General features: G+C 40.4%; 1 protein-coding gene across 4 annotated transcripts in view; it reads left to right on the forward strand.

Annotated features, from left to right (window-relative positions):
* The window catches only part of DRP2 (dystrophin related protein 2), a 311,219-nt gene that overhangs the window by 254,219 nt on the left and 40,081 nt on the right, over positions 1 to 16,919 (forward strand). For all 4 annotated transcript variants that reach the window (XM_075835576.1, XM_075835579.1, XM_075835580.1 and 1 more), the window contains one exon: positions 955 to 1,101. In XM_075835576.1, coding sequence (XP_075691691.1) covers positions 955 to 1,101 — 147 coding nt within the window. The remainder of the gene's footprint in view (positions 1 to 954; positions 1,102 to 16,919) is intronic.

Genomic DNA, 16,919 nt, shown 5'->3' on the forward strand with positions numbered 1-16,919 from the left:
GGACGCCTCTGTTTAAAAAATGCATAGTCGACTAAACGACCGAATGTAGGGCTCAAACGCAATGAGAACTGATCCTTATATACAAATTCTAAGCAGTTTGAACGGTTTCTTTCATGCATGGTAATAACTTTGCTTATTGGCTGTAATATCACAATGCATGAAGTCAAATTGCTAACTGCATAGTAATGCACGACGTCTCCTGAACACTGCATTAAACTAACAGTAGCTGACAAAGCTGGTTTTGCACAAAATGAGGCCTGGGCAAAATTAAATGTTGACTCCATGTATTGTATGTTACACAACAAAATTGGTGGCACATATTCTAATCAAGGCAGGTCTACCGACAGTGACCATAGAATAATTCAAATACAATTCAAAAGCAGCAGCAACAGTCCATGTTAAAAAAACATTACTCGGCACACATCTCCAATAGCAGCAGCATGGCCAGTCAAGTAGATGGCATAGAAAGCATGGTTCTGAAGTAAATGCAATAAGTAACTAGCTGCCTTTCTTGCCATGATTAAGAACGCAGACTGTGTTCGAAACGCGTAGGCTCGGATATATACCCTGACTACTCACGCCTTGGGACTGCGTCTCCCATTCGATTTTAATGTCTTCCTCAATAAACATGGGACCTGCTTTTCCCTTTTAATCACTTCTGCGCTGGATCATTCTTTCCTCCAATTTAGCTGCCAACATTGTTACGGGGGTACTGCAACACCTAAGGATAGGGCAATAAAAAAAATAATTAAAAAAAAAGTTGAATAAACCTAATTCCAACTGTAGGTCTCTGTATTATCGTGATTCATCTACAGCAGGTAAGTCCATGAGCCTTGGACTTGGGCAAACATCCGTGTTGACCCTATTATTAAATCATTGTATTGTTATTGAATTATTGTATTATGTATAAGTCAAGAATTATTGAACCAATTTTTTATTTTTTTTACTTACCAGTGACGATGATCAGTATTTACTGCGTCACTCCAGTCCTATTACAGATCGGGATCCATGTACAACTACACAGACAGTGGAAGGACTAAATCCTGAAGAAGAACAAGGGGAGTTAGAAAAAATACTTGCCCAGTTGGAGCACGAAAACAGGTACTATTTTCATAAATCATTATATTTTTTAGATATTTATGGGAGACTCCTGAATACCGCTTTCATCAATATTTATGAAATGCATTGTGTAAAGGCACTATGTCGTACATGTTCGTCATGGCATCGAACGGACACAGAAGTTGTTCTTGTGCATTTAAAAGCGATGCTCCCGCTGTACCGGCTGGGATCAGAGAAACCCCTTAGATGTAGTGATTAATAGCAACTGCTGCATCTCAGGAGCTTGACTGAGAAAGGGGTTTCCTGCTGTCAGCTGTCGGCACCTCGTCAGCCATCCCAATGGCTTACAATGACAGCTGGGGGCCCAATAAATTCCAAATGCATACGGATACCAAGAATTTCCAAAGCATTATGTAAGCAATCAAACGATCGCAGCTTCAAGTCCCATAGTAGGACAAAACAAATGTAAAATGAAGTTTCCCAAAAAAAGATAAATAAATTAACCTCCTTTTTCATTAAAAAAAAAAAATATATAGTACCAGTCAAAAGTTTGGACACACCTTTTCATTCCATGGTTTTTCTTGGAATAGTTTGCCAACAGTTTTGAAGGAGTTCCCAGAGATGCTTAGCACTTGTTGGTTGCTTTTCCTTCACTCTGCAGTTCAACTTATCCCAAACCATCTTAAATGAGTTTAGGTCAGGTGACTGTGGAGGCCATGTCCTCTGACGCAGCACTTCATCACTCCCCTTCTTGGTCAAATTGCCCTTACATACCCTGAAGTGGTGTTTGGGGTCATTGTCCTGTTGAAAAACAAATGATTGTCCTACGAAGCGTAAACCAGATGGGATGGCACACCGTTACATAATGCTGTGGTAGCCATGCTGGTTAAGTGTTCCTAGAAATTTGGATAAATTACCAACAGTGTCACCAGCAAAGTACTCTCACACCATCATACCTCTCATCCATGCTTCATGGTGGGAACCCCATGTAGAAACCATCTGCTCACCTTTTCTACGTTTCACAAAGACATGGTGGTTGGAACCAAAAATCAAAAGTTTTAAATCATCAGACCAAAGTACAGATTTCCACTTGTCTAATGTTCATTCCCTGTGATTATTTTCTTGTCGTTGTTGTTCCTCAGTAGTTTCTTTGCAGCAATTCGACCACAAAGGCCTGATTCTCGCAGTCTCCTCTGAACAGTTGATGTTGGGATGTGTCTGGTAATAGATCTCTGTGAAGCATTGATGTGGGCTCTAATCTGAGATGTTGTTAATTTGCAATTTCTGAAGATGGTAACTCTACTGTTATCTACTGTTATCTAAGCCTCTGCAGCAGAGCAAACTCTTGGTCCTAGTTTCCTGGGATGGTCCTCATGAGAGCCAGTTTCATGATAGTGTTTGATGGTTTTCATGACTGCACTTGAGGATACCTTGAAAGTTCTTGACATTTTCTGGATTGACTGACCTTCATGTCTTAAAGTAATGATGAACTGTTATTTCTCTTTACTTAGTTGAGTGGTTCTTGCCATAATGTGGATTAGAGCAGTAGATGAAAAGGGTTAAAAACTGCATGGAATTGTGTACCAATCCTACATCTGCACAACACATCTGGTGGTTTAAACACATTATGAATTCAAGAAATTCAACAAATTAACTCTTGACAAGGCGTACCTGTTACTTGAAAACCATTCCAGGTGATTACCTTATGAAACTGATTGTCATCAAAGCAAAAGGCGGCTCCATTGAAGAATCTAAAATAAAAAAACAAACTCTTGTTTGTTTAAAATTGTATTGTTTACTGCTTAAAGCGACCCTCCGGTCTCAGGACAACATTTAAATATGATTGTGTATGTGGAGTAATAATATCTGATGCCCTCCAGCTGTGCACCTCTGCTGTGGATCCGCCGTTTTAGACTACGAGTCTAAGACACGCCCACTATTCTCGGATTGACCAGAGCTACTCACCTCAGCAGTTCTGTCCAGTCTGATAAGTGCTATGGCCATTTTGAGACAACGCAGAGGGAACCCTAAAATTGTGGATCCATAGCAGAGGGGCGCAACTGGAGTGCACCAGGTAATATTGTTCCATATACACCATCCCATTTATAATTTTGTTCTAAGACCAGAGGGTCGCTTTAATATCATAAGTGTTCCTTCAAAGTTTTCATGTCTTCAATATGAATCTACAATGTAGGGGAAAAAATAAAACATGGAATGAAAAGGTGTGTTCTAACTTTTGACTGGCACTGTATATTTTTTTAAAATAGTAAACCATAACTTAAAAATACATATAAGATAACGCTGCTATCATAATGGCTGTCTGAAGAATGATAAGATATTTTTTATACCGTATGATGTGAAAAAAAAAAAAAACAATGACGAGCTTGCTGTTTTTTCCCCATTTCCCACCAATTTTTTTTAGAAGAGTTAATCAACAAAATATATATATATAAATATATAAACCAAAATGTTACCAAACAAAAATTACAACTTGTCCATAAACTTGTTTTTATTGTCAAAAAACGAAATAATTTTGGTATTGCTGTATTCCTACCGGCGCGTAGATTAAAGTTAACATGTTATTTATGCCGCACAGTAAACAGTATCAAAAGAAATGCAAGAAACAGTGGTGTTTTTTTTTCTTACACAATTTTTTTTAATAAAAGTTACTCAATAAATGGTGTATACCCCAAAAATGGTGCTAATAAAAACTACAATTCGTGCAACAAAAAGCCCACATAAGGCTACGTCGACAGGTAAAGTATGGCTCTTGTAATGCGGCGATAACAGCTCAACAAAAATCGGCTGGTCATAAAGACCTACAATAGGCCAGACCTTAAAGCGTACCAAACTTGTTACGTAACTTTTCAAAATAAGCTGTCTTACACTACCGTTCAAAAGTTTAGGGTCACTTAGAAATGTCCTTATTTTTGAAAGAAAAGCACAGTTTTTTTCAATGAAGATAACATTAAATCAAACAGAAATACACTCTATACATTGTTAATGTGCTAAATGACTATTCTAGCTGCAAACGTCTGGTTTTTAATGCAATATCTACATAGGTGTATAGAGGCCCATTTCCAGCAACCATCACTCCAGTGTTCTAATGGTACATTGTGTTTGCTAACTGTGTTAGAAGGCTAACGGGTGATTAGAAAACACTTGAAAACCCTTGTGCAATTATGTTAGCACCGCTGTAAACAGTTTTGCTGTTTAGAGGAGCTATAAAATTGACCTTCCTTTGAGCTAGTTGAGAATCTGGAGCATTACATTTGTGGGTTCGATTAAACTCTCAAAATGGCTAGAAAAAGAGGGCTTTCATGTGAAACTCGACAGTCTATTCTTGTTCTTAGAAATGAAGGCTATTCCATGCGAGAAATTTCCAAGAAACTGAAGATTTCCTACAACGGTGTGTACTACTCCCTTCAGAGGACAGCACAAACAGGCTCTAACCAGAGTAGAAAGAGAAGTGGGAGGCCCCGTTGCACAACTAGCAACAAGACAAGTACATTAGAGTCTCTAGTTTGAGAAATAGACGTCTCACAGGACCTCAACTGGCAGCTTCATTAAATAGTACCCGCAAAACGCCAGTGTCAACGTCTACAGTGAAGAGGCGACTCCGGGATGCTGGCCTTCAGGGCAGAGTGGCAAAGAAAAAGCCATATCTGAGACTGGCTAATAAAAGGAAAAGATTAATATGGGCAAAAGCACACAGACATTGGACAGAGGAAGATTGGAAAAAAGTGTTATGGACAGACGAATCGAAGTTTGAGGTGTTTGGATCACACAGAAGAACATTTGTGAGACGCAGAACAACTGAAAAGATGCTGGAAGAGTGCCTGACGCCATCTGTCAAGCATGGTGGAGGTAATGTGATGGTCTGGGGTTGCTTTGGTGCTGGTAAAGTGGGAGATTTGTACAAGGTAAAAGGGATTTTGAATAAGGAAGACTATCACTCCATTTTGCAACGCCATGCCATACCTTGTGGACAGCACTTGATTGGAGCAAATTTCATCCTACAACAGGACAATGACCCAAAGCACACCTCCAAATTATGCAAGAACTATTTAGGGAAGAAGTAGACGGCTAGTATTCTATCTGTAATGGAGTGGCCAGCGCAGTCACCAGATCTCAACCCCATAGAGGTGTTGTGGGAGAAGCTTGACCGTATGGTACGCAAGAAGTGCCCGTCAAGCCAATCCAACTTGTGGGGGGGGGGGGGCTTCTGGAAGCATGGGGTGATATTTCTCCCGATTACCTCAGCAAATTAACAGCTAAAATGCCAAAGGTCTGCAATGCTGTAATTGCTGCAAATGGAGCATTCTTTGACGAAAGCAAAGTTTGAAGGAGAAAATTATTATTTCAAATAAAAATCATTATTTCTAACCTTGTCAATGTCTTGACTATATTTTCTAGTCATTTTGCAACTCATTTGATAAATATAAGTGTGAGTTTTCATGAAAAACACAAAATTGTCTGGGTGACGCCAAACTTTTGAACGGTAGTGTATGTGTCTACATGAAGAATAACACTATTTCTCTCCATTATATGACTTGCATTTTTTTTTTTACCAGTTTTCCCCACTGCAGGCTCTGTCTTTAATTCTCGGTTTTCTCAGATCTAGTAGGCGTAGCCTAACAGCTATCATGTCCTTTCTTTGTGTGCTGTGTATAAGAGTGGAATCCTGCTCTCCAATCTCTATCTATCACATGTATACGAGCTGCAGCAGCATGGAGGACATTATACAGCAGTACTAAGTAGTGTAACTGAGAATTCAGCACTTGGTTGACATAAAAATCTTACCAGCATGTCTTTGTTTTCCTCACTCTGCCCCTGCTTCCTCCTCCTGTTACCCATAGACATGTATGGGCAGAGTGTCTGTGTCTGATTTACTCTCACTCTGCTTCCTTCTCCTGCTCTCTCCTCCCTTCCCCATAGACTTGTATAGGCAAGCAGTGAAGAGACACCTTCTCCAGCTCGTCAATTCTGCTCTGTAACCAGGGATGGACTTTGCTTGACAACAGCAGTGGACAGCAGATTACTGGAAGGGAGGCACCTAGTGGTAGTTACTTTACACAGAATTTGCATGGATAAAAAAACTAAATTTCCTCTAGCGCCCATCTAGCCCTAAGTCCACTTGGCAACAGCTTCCTTGACCCCAGAAGCCCTCCTCTTCCAAGACATCTTCAGCTTGAAGGTGTCACCCCATTTGAGGCCTGCTACTCAAGTGGGTCAGTAACTTTTTTCCTTTTAGGAGATATTGCTTGCCCATGTAGAAGACGACCTGGGTCCGAGAGGTGGTGTCGACACGGAACAAAATAGAATTGTCAAGCCTTTCCCCAGGTAATTTTTTTCTGTCGATTTCGCCTCGTGCCGGATTATTCTTGTTTTTTCAAAGGCTGTTTGTTCTCCTCTTCCCCAAGAGGCTGAGCTGCTTTTTTTGCATTCTGAGATTTTGCATGGAACGCCTGCGGTTAGTAGTCGCTGGAACAAGGAGAGTAACTTTCTTCCATCTACATTCGTGTAGGGCACACTAGACAAGTTGATCCTCCTGTCTGCTCGGGTTTGTTAGGAATAACTCTGGTATGAGACCGCCCCAGCCATTCTCCAGGAACGGTCCTTTCTTCCCGTTCAGTGGCTGGTCATCTTGATGTATGCCAGCCTATCTAGGTGGGGAGCCGTTTTTAGGCTCCACACAGTTCAGAGCACGTGGTCGCCAGAGAAGCCAATCTTACCAATCAACCCTCTGGAATTGAGAGCTATCGTCCTGGTCCTCTCCCATTGAGCTCTACTTCTCCAGTGTTGTCTAGCTCGACAACCCTGCAGCAGTCGCCTATCTGGAACATAAAGGAGGCGCCAGGAGCAGGATGTCACTGTGGGAGTCCTCTCGGATCCTCCAATGGACGGAAAATCATGTGCCAGCTCTGTCCGTGGTCCACGATCCGGCAGGCTCCCTCAGTCTGGAAAAGCTGGATACGGGTCAATGGTCTATTCACCCACAAATCATCCATCAGATTTGCCAGAGGCACCCCAAATGGGGATCTCTTCTCGTCTCAACCACAAGGTTTCGGCCTATGTGGCTCCCTTTCAACATCCCACTAAACCCTGGGATCTAAACGTGGTTCAGAGTGCTCTTCAGTTCTCACTCTTTAACCTCTTCCCGCCGCACCCATTTTTTTGATTCTTATTTAAAAATTTTCCTCCACACCTTATAAAAGTTAGAACTTATATTTTTATGTCGATATAGCCCTATGAGGGCTTGAGTTTTGCGGGATGAGTTCTAGTTTTGGGGTGGAAGAAATTTAAAAAAACAGCGATTCCTTTGTTTTTACGGCGTTCACCGTGCAATTAAAATGACATGTTAACTTTATTCTGCAGGTCAATACAATTGCGGCGATACCAAAAATTATATAATTTTTTTTAGATTTTACTACTTTTAAAGGAAAAAACGAATTGTAAAAAGTACAATTTATTTTGTGTTGCCAAATCCTGAGAGCCATAACTTTTTTATTTTTTCGTCGATTGAGCGGTATGATGGCTTATGTTTTGCGGGACGAGCTGTTGTTTTTAACGGTACCATTTTGGGGTGCATGCAAGTTTTTTATCACTTTTTATTCCATTTTTTGTGGGAGATGAGGTGACTAAAAAACACAGATTCTGGCGTTTTACTTTTTTTGTACGGCGTTCACAGTGCGTGTTAAAAAATATTATATTATAATAGTTGTGACTTTTTGGAAGCAGCAATATCAATTATGTTTATTATTTTTAAATTATTTTTTTTACAATGCTTTTGGGGAAAAGTGGAGAAAGTATTTTTTTATTTACTTCTAACAATTTTTAGACCATTACGGGAAATATCGCTACGTCTCCTTTGTTTTCCTTGTTGCCTTTATGTCTATTAGACAGGTTTCGGAACTGCTCTGTCTTGCAAGTCTGATTATCCATAACAATAAAGTGCTGTTCCGTCCTGTCCTGTCTTTTTCTCCCAACAGTGGTCTTCCACATTAACAAGGAATGATCCTTCCTTTCTATTGCTTCTCTCTATCTCATTCAAGGGAGTGGGCTCTACACTGTCTCGATGTGCTCCACTTCTATCTGGCTTGAAAGGCCGCTCAAGGAGTTGTTCGGCATCCAAGGCCACCATTGCTCGATGAAACCGTGTAATTTCGGAAGCATATCGGTTCCTGCCCTTAGGGGTCACTGTCCATTCCCAAAGTGCTGTTGTACCTCCTGGGAGGGACAGCATCAAGCTTCAGTTGCTCAGGTTTGCAAGGCTGTTTCCTGTGTTTCGGTGCACATCTTCCTGAAATTCTACTAGATCCATTCTTTGGTGTCCTCTGATGCCTGTCTGGATCGCAAGGTGCTGCAGGTAGCTATACTTTAGGCAGGTCACATGGCTTTTTTCTTTCTTTCCCACCCTATGGAACTGCTTTAGGAAGTCCCATGGTGCTGTGTTCCCCAATAATATTAATGAGAAAAATTGATTTCTGTACTAATCGTCCTCGTTGAATTCAATACAATAAAAACACAAATATCACCACACAAACAGTACGTAGCTACAGTCCCAGAATCTTCAGAGGATATCACTTTCCCCAGCACATAAGCGATAGACAATTAGTCCCAGTGTTGCGCATAGTTCTCCTGGTCCCTGTAGTTCCACAGTGCATCAGTCTCCAAATGCTGGCTCTCAGGTATGTCCAAGTATGAAAAATTATCACCTTGAAGATATAGATGGAATATAGCGCAACACTGCAAAGTTGGCTTCACAGCACACAATTTATTTCATACTCACAATGTATAAGATAAGTAAAAGCATATAAAAAATTAAGCATCAGACATGCAGCAAGCCAAGTTCCTAGCCCGACCCAAGGTTTTGCCCTTTCAGCTTCTTCCGGGGGTTTACTAGGCTTGCACCATAGATCAGGTTTAAATAGCCACTATTATGCTTCCACTGATATGCTCTTTCTACTTTTAAAATATGTAAATAGCAGCGTATATCTCTACAAACATGCAGTATACATACGTAAATAACTCCATATAAAATATAAAAATAAGTAAAAAACACCTCTCACCAAAAAGATATATACACTCCTGGCCAAGTTTTGAGACTGACACAAATTTTAGTTTTCACAATGTTTGCTGCTTCAGTTTTTATTGTGGCAATTTGTATTAGCTCTAGATTGTTATGAAGAGTGATGAGATGAATTGCAATTAATTGCAGTCATTCCTTGGCAAATCACAAAAACCCCATTTCCACTGCATTTCAGCCCTGCCACAAAATTACCTCCTAACATAATTTCAGTGATCTTCTTGTTAGCTCAGGAGAAAGTGTTAATGAGGACAAGGCAGCTGATATCACTTTGTCATGCTGATTGAATTATAAGAGCAGACTGGTTCCTTTAAAAGGGGTATGGCGCTTGAAATCATTGTCTTCTTCTGTTAACCATGGTTACCTCCAAGGAAACACGTGCAGTCATCATTGCTTTTCATCAGAAGGGCTTTACAGGCTTTACAGGCAAGGACATTGCTGCTTGTAAGATTGCCCCAAAATCAACTATTTATCAGATCATCAAGAACTTCAAGGAAAGAGGTTTAGTCGCTGTGAAGAAGGTCCAGCAAGTGCCAGAACTGTCTCCTAAAGAGTATTCAGCAGCGGGATCGGTTCAACCATGGCTGCCATCAGAAATTTTCAGGGCCCCATACAGTGAGATTGGTCAGGACCCCTGAGGGTTTATCGTTTGAACCTTTAAAGGGAGGGAAGTGAGCAGAATGATCAGCGGGAAGCATAGTAAGCAATGACCACTGGGGAAGTTTGTGAAAGGTGTTTTCTGAGATATTAAAATTAGTTTAATAGGACTTAGGTTGAAAATAGATCAAATTGTAATGTACCGTATTTTTCTGACTATAAGACACAGTTTTTAGTAAGAATAAATCTTGCTAAAAAGTCCCTGCATCTTATAGTCCGCAGTCAAGGGACCCGGCATCGCTGCTCTAAAGGCCAGGAACCGCAATTTCGCTATTCCTGGCCATTTAAAAGTGTTATGCCATAAAACACATGTATCCCTTATCCGTGGATAGGGATACATGTGTGATCGCTGGGGGTCCGACCCCCAGCGATAAGGAGAACGGGTACCAAAAGTCGCCAAGAGCGCTGCATGAGAAGCTTTGACTTCCGCTTTCTGTGTCCGGCAGCTCCATAGAGATGAATGGGATTCTTCTGCGCATGCGCGAGCGGCTCTCCATTGATCTCTATGGAGCTGCGGAAACAAATAAGCCGGACCCAGAACCCGGAAGTCCAGGTTTCTTATGTAGCGCTCTGGGTGACTTTCGGTCTTCTGTTCTCCTTATCGCTGGGGGGTCCCAGTGGTCGGACCCCCAGCGATGCCACATGTAGCCCCTATCCTGTGGATAGGGGATACGTGTGTTTTTTGGCAAACCCCTTTAACTAGTGAAATGCTGTGTCAATAGCGACCGCAGCATTTATAGGGGTTTTTCTATAAAGGACATTTATGACATATCCACAGGATATGTCATAAATGTCAGATAGATGCAGGTTCCATCTCTGAGACCCGCATTTAACTCTAGAATGTGACACCCTAAACCACTCCACATGCCAAACAAGTCTCCGCTGGTTCAAGTCCCCTAGGGGAACTAATAAAATGTGTAATCAAATGTGTATATACCATTATTTAACTCGCACAGTGAGTTTAAACATGTAAAACATCAAAATCGTTTTTTAGCACTTAAAAAAAGTCAGCGAAAAAATCGTATGTACCAAAAAATGGTGCCAATAAAACTATAGCTCGTCCCGCAAAAAATAAGCCCTCACACCGCTCAATCGATGAAAAAAAATATTAAAAAGTTATGGCTCTCAGAATGTGGTGAAACAGAATAAATTATTTCTTAACAAATAATTTTTTCCCTATTTTCTGTTGTCTAAAACCTGGGTGCGTCTTATGGTCTGAAAAATACGGTACTTATCTTAGTAATTCTGTGCCATTCCCGCACGGAAGGTACCCGCCTGTCCCCAGTCATCTCTGTTTACCTTGCTTACACAATGACGTGATGTCTACATGTCACGTGATTGTGGCAGCCAGTCACCGCCGTACTATGTAAGTGTACAGGAGGTGTGGGAACGGTACAGTATTTACAGTTAACACAAATACAATTATGCTTATTTTTAAAGTTCTAGCCCTATTGAACCTACCGTAATTTAAATGGAATCCATCACTGGGTTTATGCTGCCTTATCCTAGGGCAGCACAAAGTGTTGCTGGAAATCCTGATTTAATTTATGTCACTTGTCAATTTGGTGTAGTTTTCATAAAATCACAGTTTACCAGGTTCAGCGCAAGCTGAGCCAGGAGTCCTCCTAATGATGTGCACGCGCTAATTCTGGAGTCCTCCATATTCATTATATGCAGTCTAATCCCACCCACCGCTGCTGATTGACAGCTTTCTTCTCTATGCACATTAAGGGTATGTTCACACGCTGAGTCAAAAACGTCTGAAAATACGGAGCTGTTTTCAAGGGTAAACATCTCCTGATTTTCAGACGTTTTTTAAGCCACTCGCGATTTTCGCTGCGTTTTTCACTGTGTTTTTTTAACTGACGTTTTTGGAGCTTTTTTAATAGAACGCCATTTTTCCCATTGAAATCAATGGGCAGATGTTTGGAGGCGTTCTGCTTCTGATTTTTCGGCCGTTTTTCGGGCGTTTACGGCCCGAAAAACAAACGAAAATAGGCCATGTGAACATACCCTTATAGGGAGAAAGCGGTCAATTTGCAGCAGGGGGAGCACGCTGCGCTCAGCTTGCGCTGCTACTGGTAAACGGTAATTTTTATGAAAACTACACCATATTGACAAGTGACAGACACCTGAAAGTGTGTTTATTTACATATATATATATACATACATACACACACACACACACATATATACACACACAGTAGTGTTAAAAGAAAATAGCAGTCCAACATCATTAACCTGAATAATCAAGGTTTTTGATAGAAGTGATATTTCTACATAGCAAATCATTTACTTGTACGTGTAGTAGAGTAGTAGAAAAAAAACAGAGCCAACAATTAGGACATGCATGCCGCTCATTCTGAGTAATGGAATCATTAATTTAAAGGGGCTTGTTCAAAATAATAGCAGTGAGAAGTTAAATTGGTGAAGTCATTCATTCTGTGGAATTACAGGAGTCAATTGTGGCCCTTATTTAAGGTAGGAGGGTGGCAAATGTTGCACATGTTGGTTATAGTGCATTTCCTTCAGAAATACTGGGGAAAATGAGTCGTTCCAGACATTGCTCTCATGAAAAATGTACTTTGGTTAAAAAGTTGATTGGAGAGGGAAAAACTTAGAGAAGTGCAGCAAATTATCGGTTGCTCAGCTAAAATAATCTCAAATGCCTTGAAGTGGCAACCAAATCCTGAAAGACACAGAAGGAAGTGGGGAACTACTGTCCGAATGGATCGAACAATAGCCAAAATGGCAAAGGCTCAGCCAATAATCACTTCCAGAAAGATCAAAGAAGATCTGAAGTTACCAGTGAGAACTGCTACAATCAAAAGACGATTAAGTGAAGCCAAGTTACCAGCAAGAACTCCCGAAAGTCCTGTTGGAAAAATGACATGTCCTGAATAGGTTAAAATTTGCCAAGGAGTACATTGACTGGCCCAAAGAGAAATGGTGCAACATTTTGTGGACTTATGAAAGCAAAATTTATCTTTTTGGGTCTACTGTTATAGTAACAGGGGCCCATGTCGTTTTTTTACATAGGTCCCAGCGGACGCGGCGGGGCCTTGTTAGCCCAGGCCCCTGATGGGAATACTACCTGTATTGCGCTGATGGTGGCCCTGGGTTCAACACCAGTGCAGAGCTTGCTCAAGAATGGCAGCAGGCAGATGTCAGTGCAGCTGCATGCTTAGTGAGGTGAAGGCTCTTGGAGGCTGCCTGGTGTCAAGAAGGGCAGCAAAGAAGCCACTTCTCTCCAAAAAAAACATCAAGGACAGACTGACATTCTGCAGGAAGTACAGGGATTGAACTGCAGAGGACTGAGGTAAAGTTGTTTTCTATGATGAAGCCCCTTCAGACTGTTTGGGATATCTGGAAGAATGATTGTCTGGAGAAGAAAAGGTGAGCGCTACGATGAGTCCTGTCTCGTGCCAACACTAAAGCATCCTGAGACCATTCATGTGTGGGGTTGCTTTTCATCCAAGGGAGTGGGCTCACTCACAATTTTGCTTAAGAACACTTCCCTGAAGAATGGTATCTAAACATCCTCCAAGAGCATCTTCTCCCAATGATCCAGGAGCAGTTTGGTGATTAATGCTTTTTCCAGCATGATGGAGCACCATGTCACAGGGCAAAAGTGATAACGAAGTGGCTTGGTGAACAAAACATTGAAATATTTGGTCCATGGCCAAAAAACTCCCCAGATCTTAATCCCATTGAGGACCTGTGGTCGATCTTAAAAAAGGAGGTGGACAAATAAAAACACAGAAATTATGATAAGCTCCAAGCACTGATTAGGCAAGAATGGGTTGTCATCAGTCAGGATTTTGCCGAGAAGCTGATATCCAACATGCCAAGGTGAATTGCAGAAGCTTTGACTAAGAAGGGTCAACACTGTAAATATTGAGTCTTTGCATAAACTTGATGTATTTGTCAATAATAGCTAGAAAAACGTATGAAATTGTACTTCAGTATAACATCTGACTATAAGATCTAAAAACACTGAAGCAGCAAACTTTGTGAAAACCAAAATTTGTGTCAGTTTAAAAAAACTTTTGACCAGTACTGTATGCATCTTTAACATATACATGAGGTGTGTAGGATGTCATGAGTTAACCCAAACATAGATATATAAATATATACACATTCCCTTCAATTCAATATGCCATAACCCTACTCATAGTAGTCCTCCAAATCCCATTACATATGTACTATCTCTAATATAACCTATTGAATATACAATTTAATTCATAAAAACCCAACTCGCTCTCTAGCAAACATCATCCAATCACAAGCCATATAGTGGTATTTCATAGTTGCATAGTTGATAAGGTTAAAAAAAGTCATAGGTCAATCAAGTTTAACCTATAATCCTACCGTGTTAATCCGGAGGAAGATAAAAACCCCATGAGGCTGATGCCAATCGCCTCATTAGTTGAAAAACTCCTCCCTGACTCCAAATATGGCGATTTCAAACATCCCGCCCATAGAAACCCTCCAATCCAAGCCGATGGTTTCTGCTAGCCAAACACGCCACTTCCTGCCATGTTGTGACAATCCTATTTATAGCCGGAGATAGCTCGAATTCACGCAGAGTCTTAAGAGCTCTTTAAATAGTTTCTTTATGCATCCAACCCCCAATCCATACACTGCTCAGGCTCAAAACCATGCAGCCGCGATCGCATACACTTAGAGCGACAGCAGATGTCACACAAAGAACAATACCAAGACACCAGTCCACATGAATTTCAATCTACCAGACCCTGACCACTAACAATTCCCCACATACTCTCATGGTCAATATTACTTTAAAAAACAAAATCTGAATTTAATCCTAATGGATATAGGGTTTTTAACTGATGTAACCAAAAACTCTCCCTTTGGCTCATTTTCTTGATAAATCCCCCCCCCCCCTCTGAAGTTTATGTAGATGAAAGCAGGCTAGGAACTAGGATCTACTTTAAGCATACAGATTGTAATAGATGTATAGAGTATTCTAGTTGCCACTATAAGCCATGGCTACAAAAGGGTGAATTCAAAAGGATTCAGAGAAACTGTACCAGGGTAGAGGATTTCAAGACAGAATCTAAGTTGATGGAATCTCGATATTTAGAACGCAATTGTGATTAAAAAAAAATAGTAAAACATGCAATAAAAGAAGTTAAGAAATTATTAGAGTAGAGCCTCCAATTTTATTTCATATTATTAATTAAATTTATTGTCCTTCCATGCTCTGGTGTACACCACCTAGTAATTCATAGAGATTGTAGGTATGGGGAAAGAAGGAAGAGTAGAGCATGGTGGGTCAAATGTCGCCTTCAATTATTTATATTGATACCGACTAGTATAATAGGAGAAAGATTTTGCTGTGCAATGTCCCCTTTTATTGCCACATTTTTTTATTATTTTTATTATTATATATATATAAAGTGTATTGGTACTATAATACTTTTACAACTTTACAACTAATAAAGTTGTAAAAGTATTATAGTACCAACACACTTTATATTTATAATAATAAAAATAATTAAAAAATGTGCCAATAAAAGGGGACATTGCACAGCAAAATCTTTCTCCTATTATACTAGTCGGTATCAATATAAATAATTGAAGGCGACATTTGACCCACCGTGCTCTACTCTTCCTTCTTTCCCCATACCTACAATCTCAATAAAAGAAGTTAGTGAGAAGTTAATTAAGAATATTATTAAACAGAATTGGTGTTGTCGTGGAAATCCATCGCTCAAAATATATTAGACTGAAATTTATACGAGTCCCAACAGACTCTCAAGGCCAGACTCCATTAGTCAGTATTCTAATTAGGATATTTCACCGATATATATCGAGAGAGGAGAAGAAAACACACAGACACGCTGAAATGTTCAAAATGCTCCTCTGAAGGATTTATTACCAAACTCAAACTGTTAAACTGAAATTCAGAAGGGGTGTAGGCTTGAGGTAAACCAATCAGAGACAATGTAACAATATTTGTTATTCAGTAAAAAGCATACATTAAAATACATCCCAGATACATCATTATAATTCTTCACACATTATGTTTACAAGTGTCTTATCTCTCTCTTGGACAGAATATTCTCGTGGAGATGGGGGAGACCTTCCCTCACGCATACTTGCCATCCTCCCATCTCACTCCCTGTCCATCTTCGCATGGGAACCAAGGTCAAAGATAAAACATACGAAATCAACATTACTTGTATTAAAGGAACAATGACTTTTCTATTCACTACAAAAAAAACAAGATGGGAACTCCAGACAAGATGGCTGCTGCACGAAACTAAATCATTTAAACATTATCATCACTATCACATATTACATATCTTAGTAATTCGGCATCCTGCTTGATAATTCACAATGTAATTTCATACAGAGAATATAAGCAAATAAATCATCCTTCACAAACCTCCCTTTTTCTCATATTAAATTACAGAAATTATATATTATGATTATGAAACTCAAACAATATATCAATAGGGCCACAACTAATATGATGCCATCACCAATGTCCGGTTAGGGTATGGGGTCCCACCAGTGTATTGACAAGTCATGTACATCATCGTCCTCTTCTTCTCCTGTCTTCTGATTAGAACACTTGATACTGCTGAAGGATTCACTCAGGTCTTTGGTCTTTACTTGGAACTTTGCTGATGTCATCAGGACTTGGTTTGGTCCTTCTCATCTTTCAGACCCCGTCTCTTTTAGTTTACGTCACCGGGCTGTACACTACACCTCATGCTGTGAGCCTGGTGTGAGATCCCACGTAGGCGGATTAGTGGAGTGTTTTTATGACCCACAAACCCTCCGCTAATCTGTCTTCTTTCTCCGGTAAGTTAGTTGTCTGGGCGGCTTCTTGGAATTGTGACACTGCCGTCAGTTCATGACAAACGCGTTGTACTAGCTTCGGCTGCGCCTGCCGCACCTCAGTGATGGAGTTCATCGTATTAAAAATCTTTTAGTTCACTTGCTGGGGAACCCCAACCCTTGTCAATTGTTACTAATCTGGTGATAACATCTACGTACTATAAAAGTTGTTCTAAGTACATACAATAACAATGTCAGGCCCTTAACCCGTTAGTGACCGCCAATACGCCTTTTAACGGCG

Source organism: Rhinoderma darwinii, chromosome 8, assembly GCF_050947455.1.
Source record: "Rhinoderma darwinii isolate aRhiDar2 chromosome 8, aRhiDar2.hap1, whole genome shotgun sequence".
NCBI lineage: Eukaryota > Metazoa > Chordata > Amphibia > Anura > Rhinodermatidae > Rhinoderma > Rhinoderma darwinii.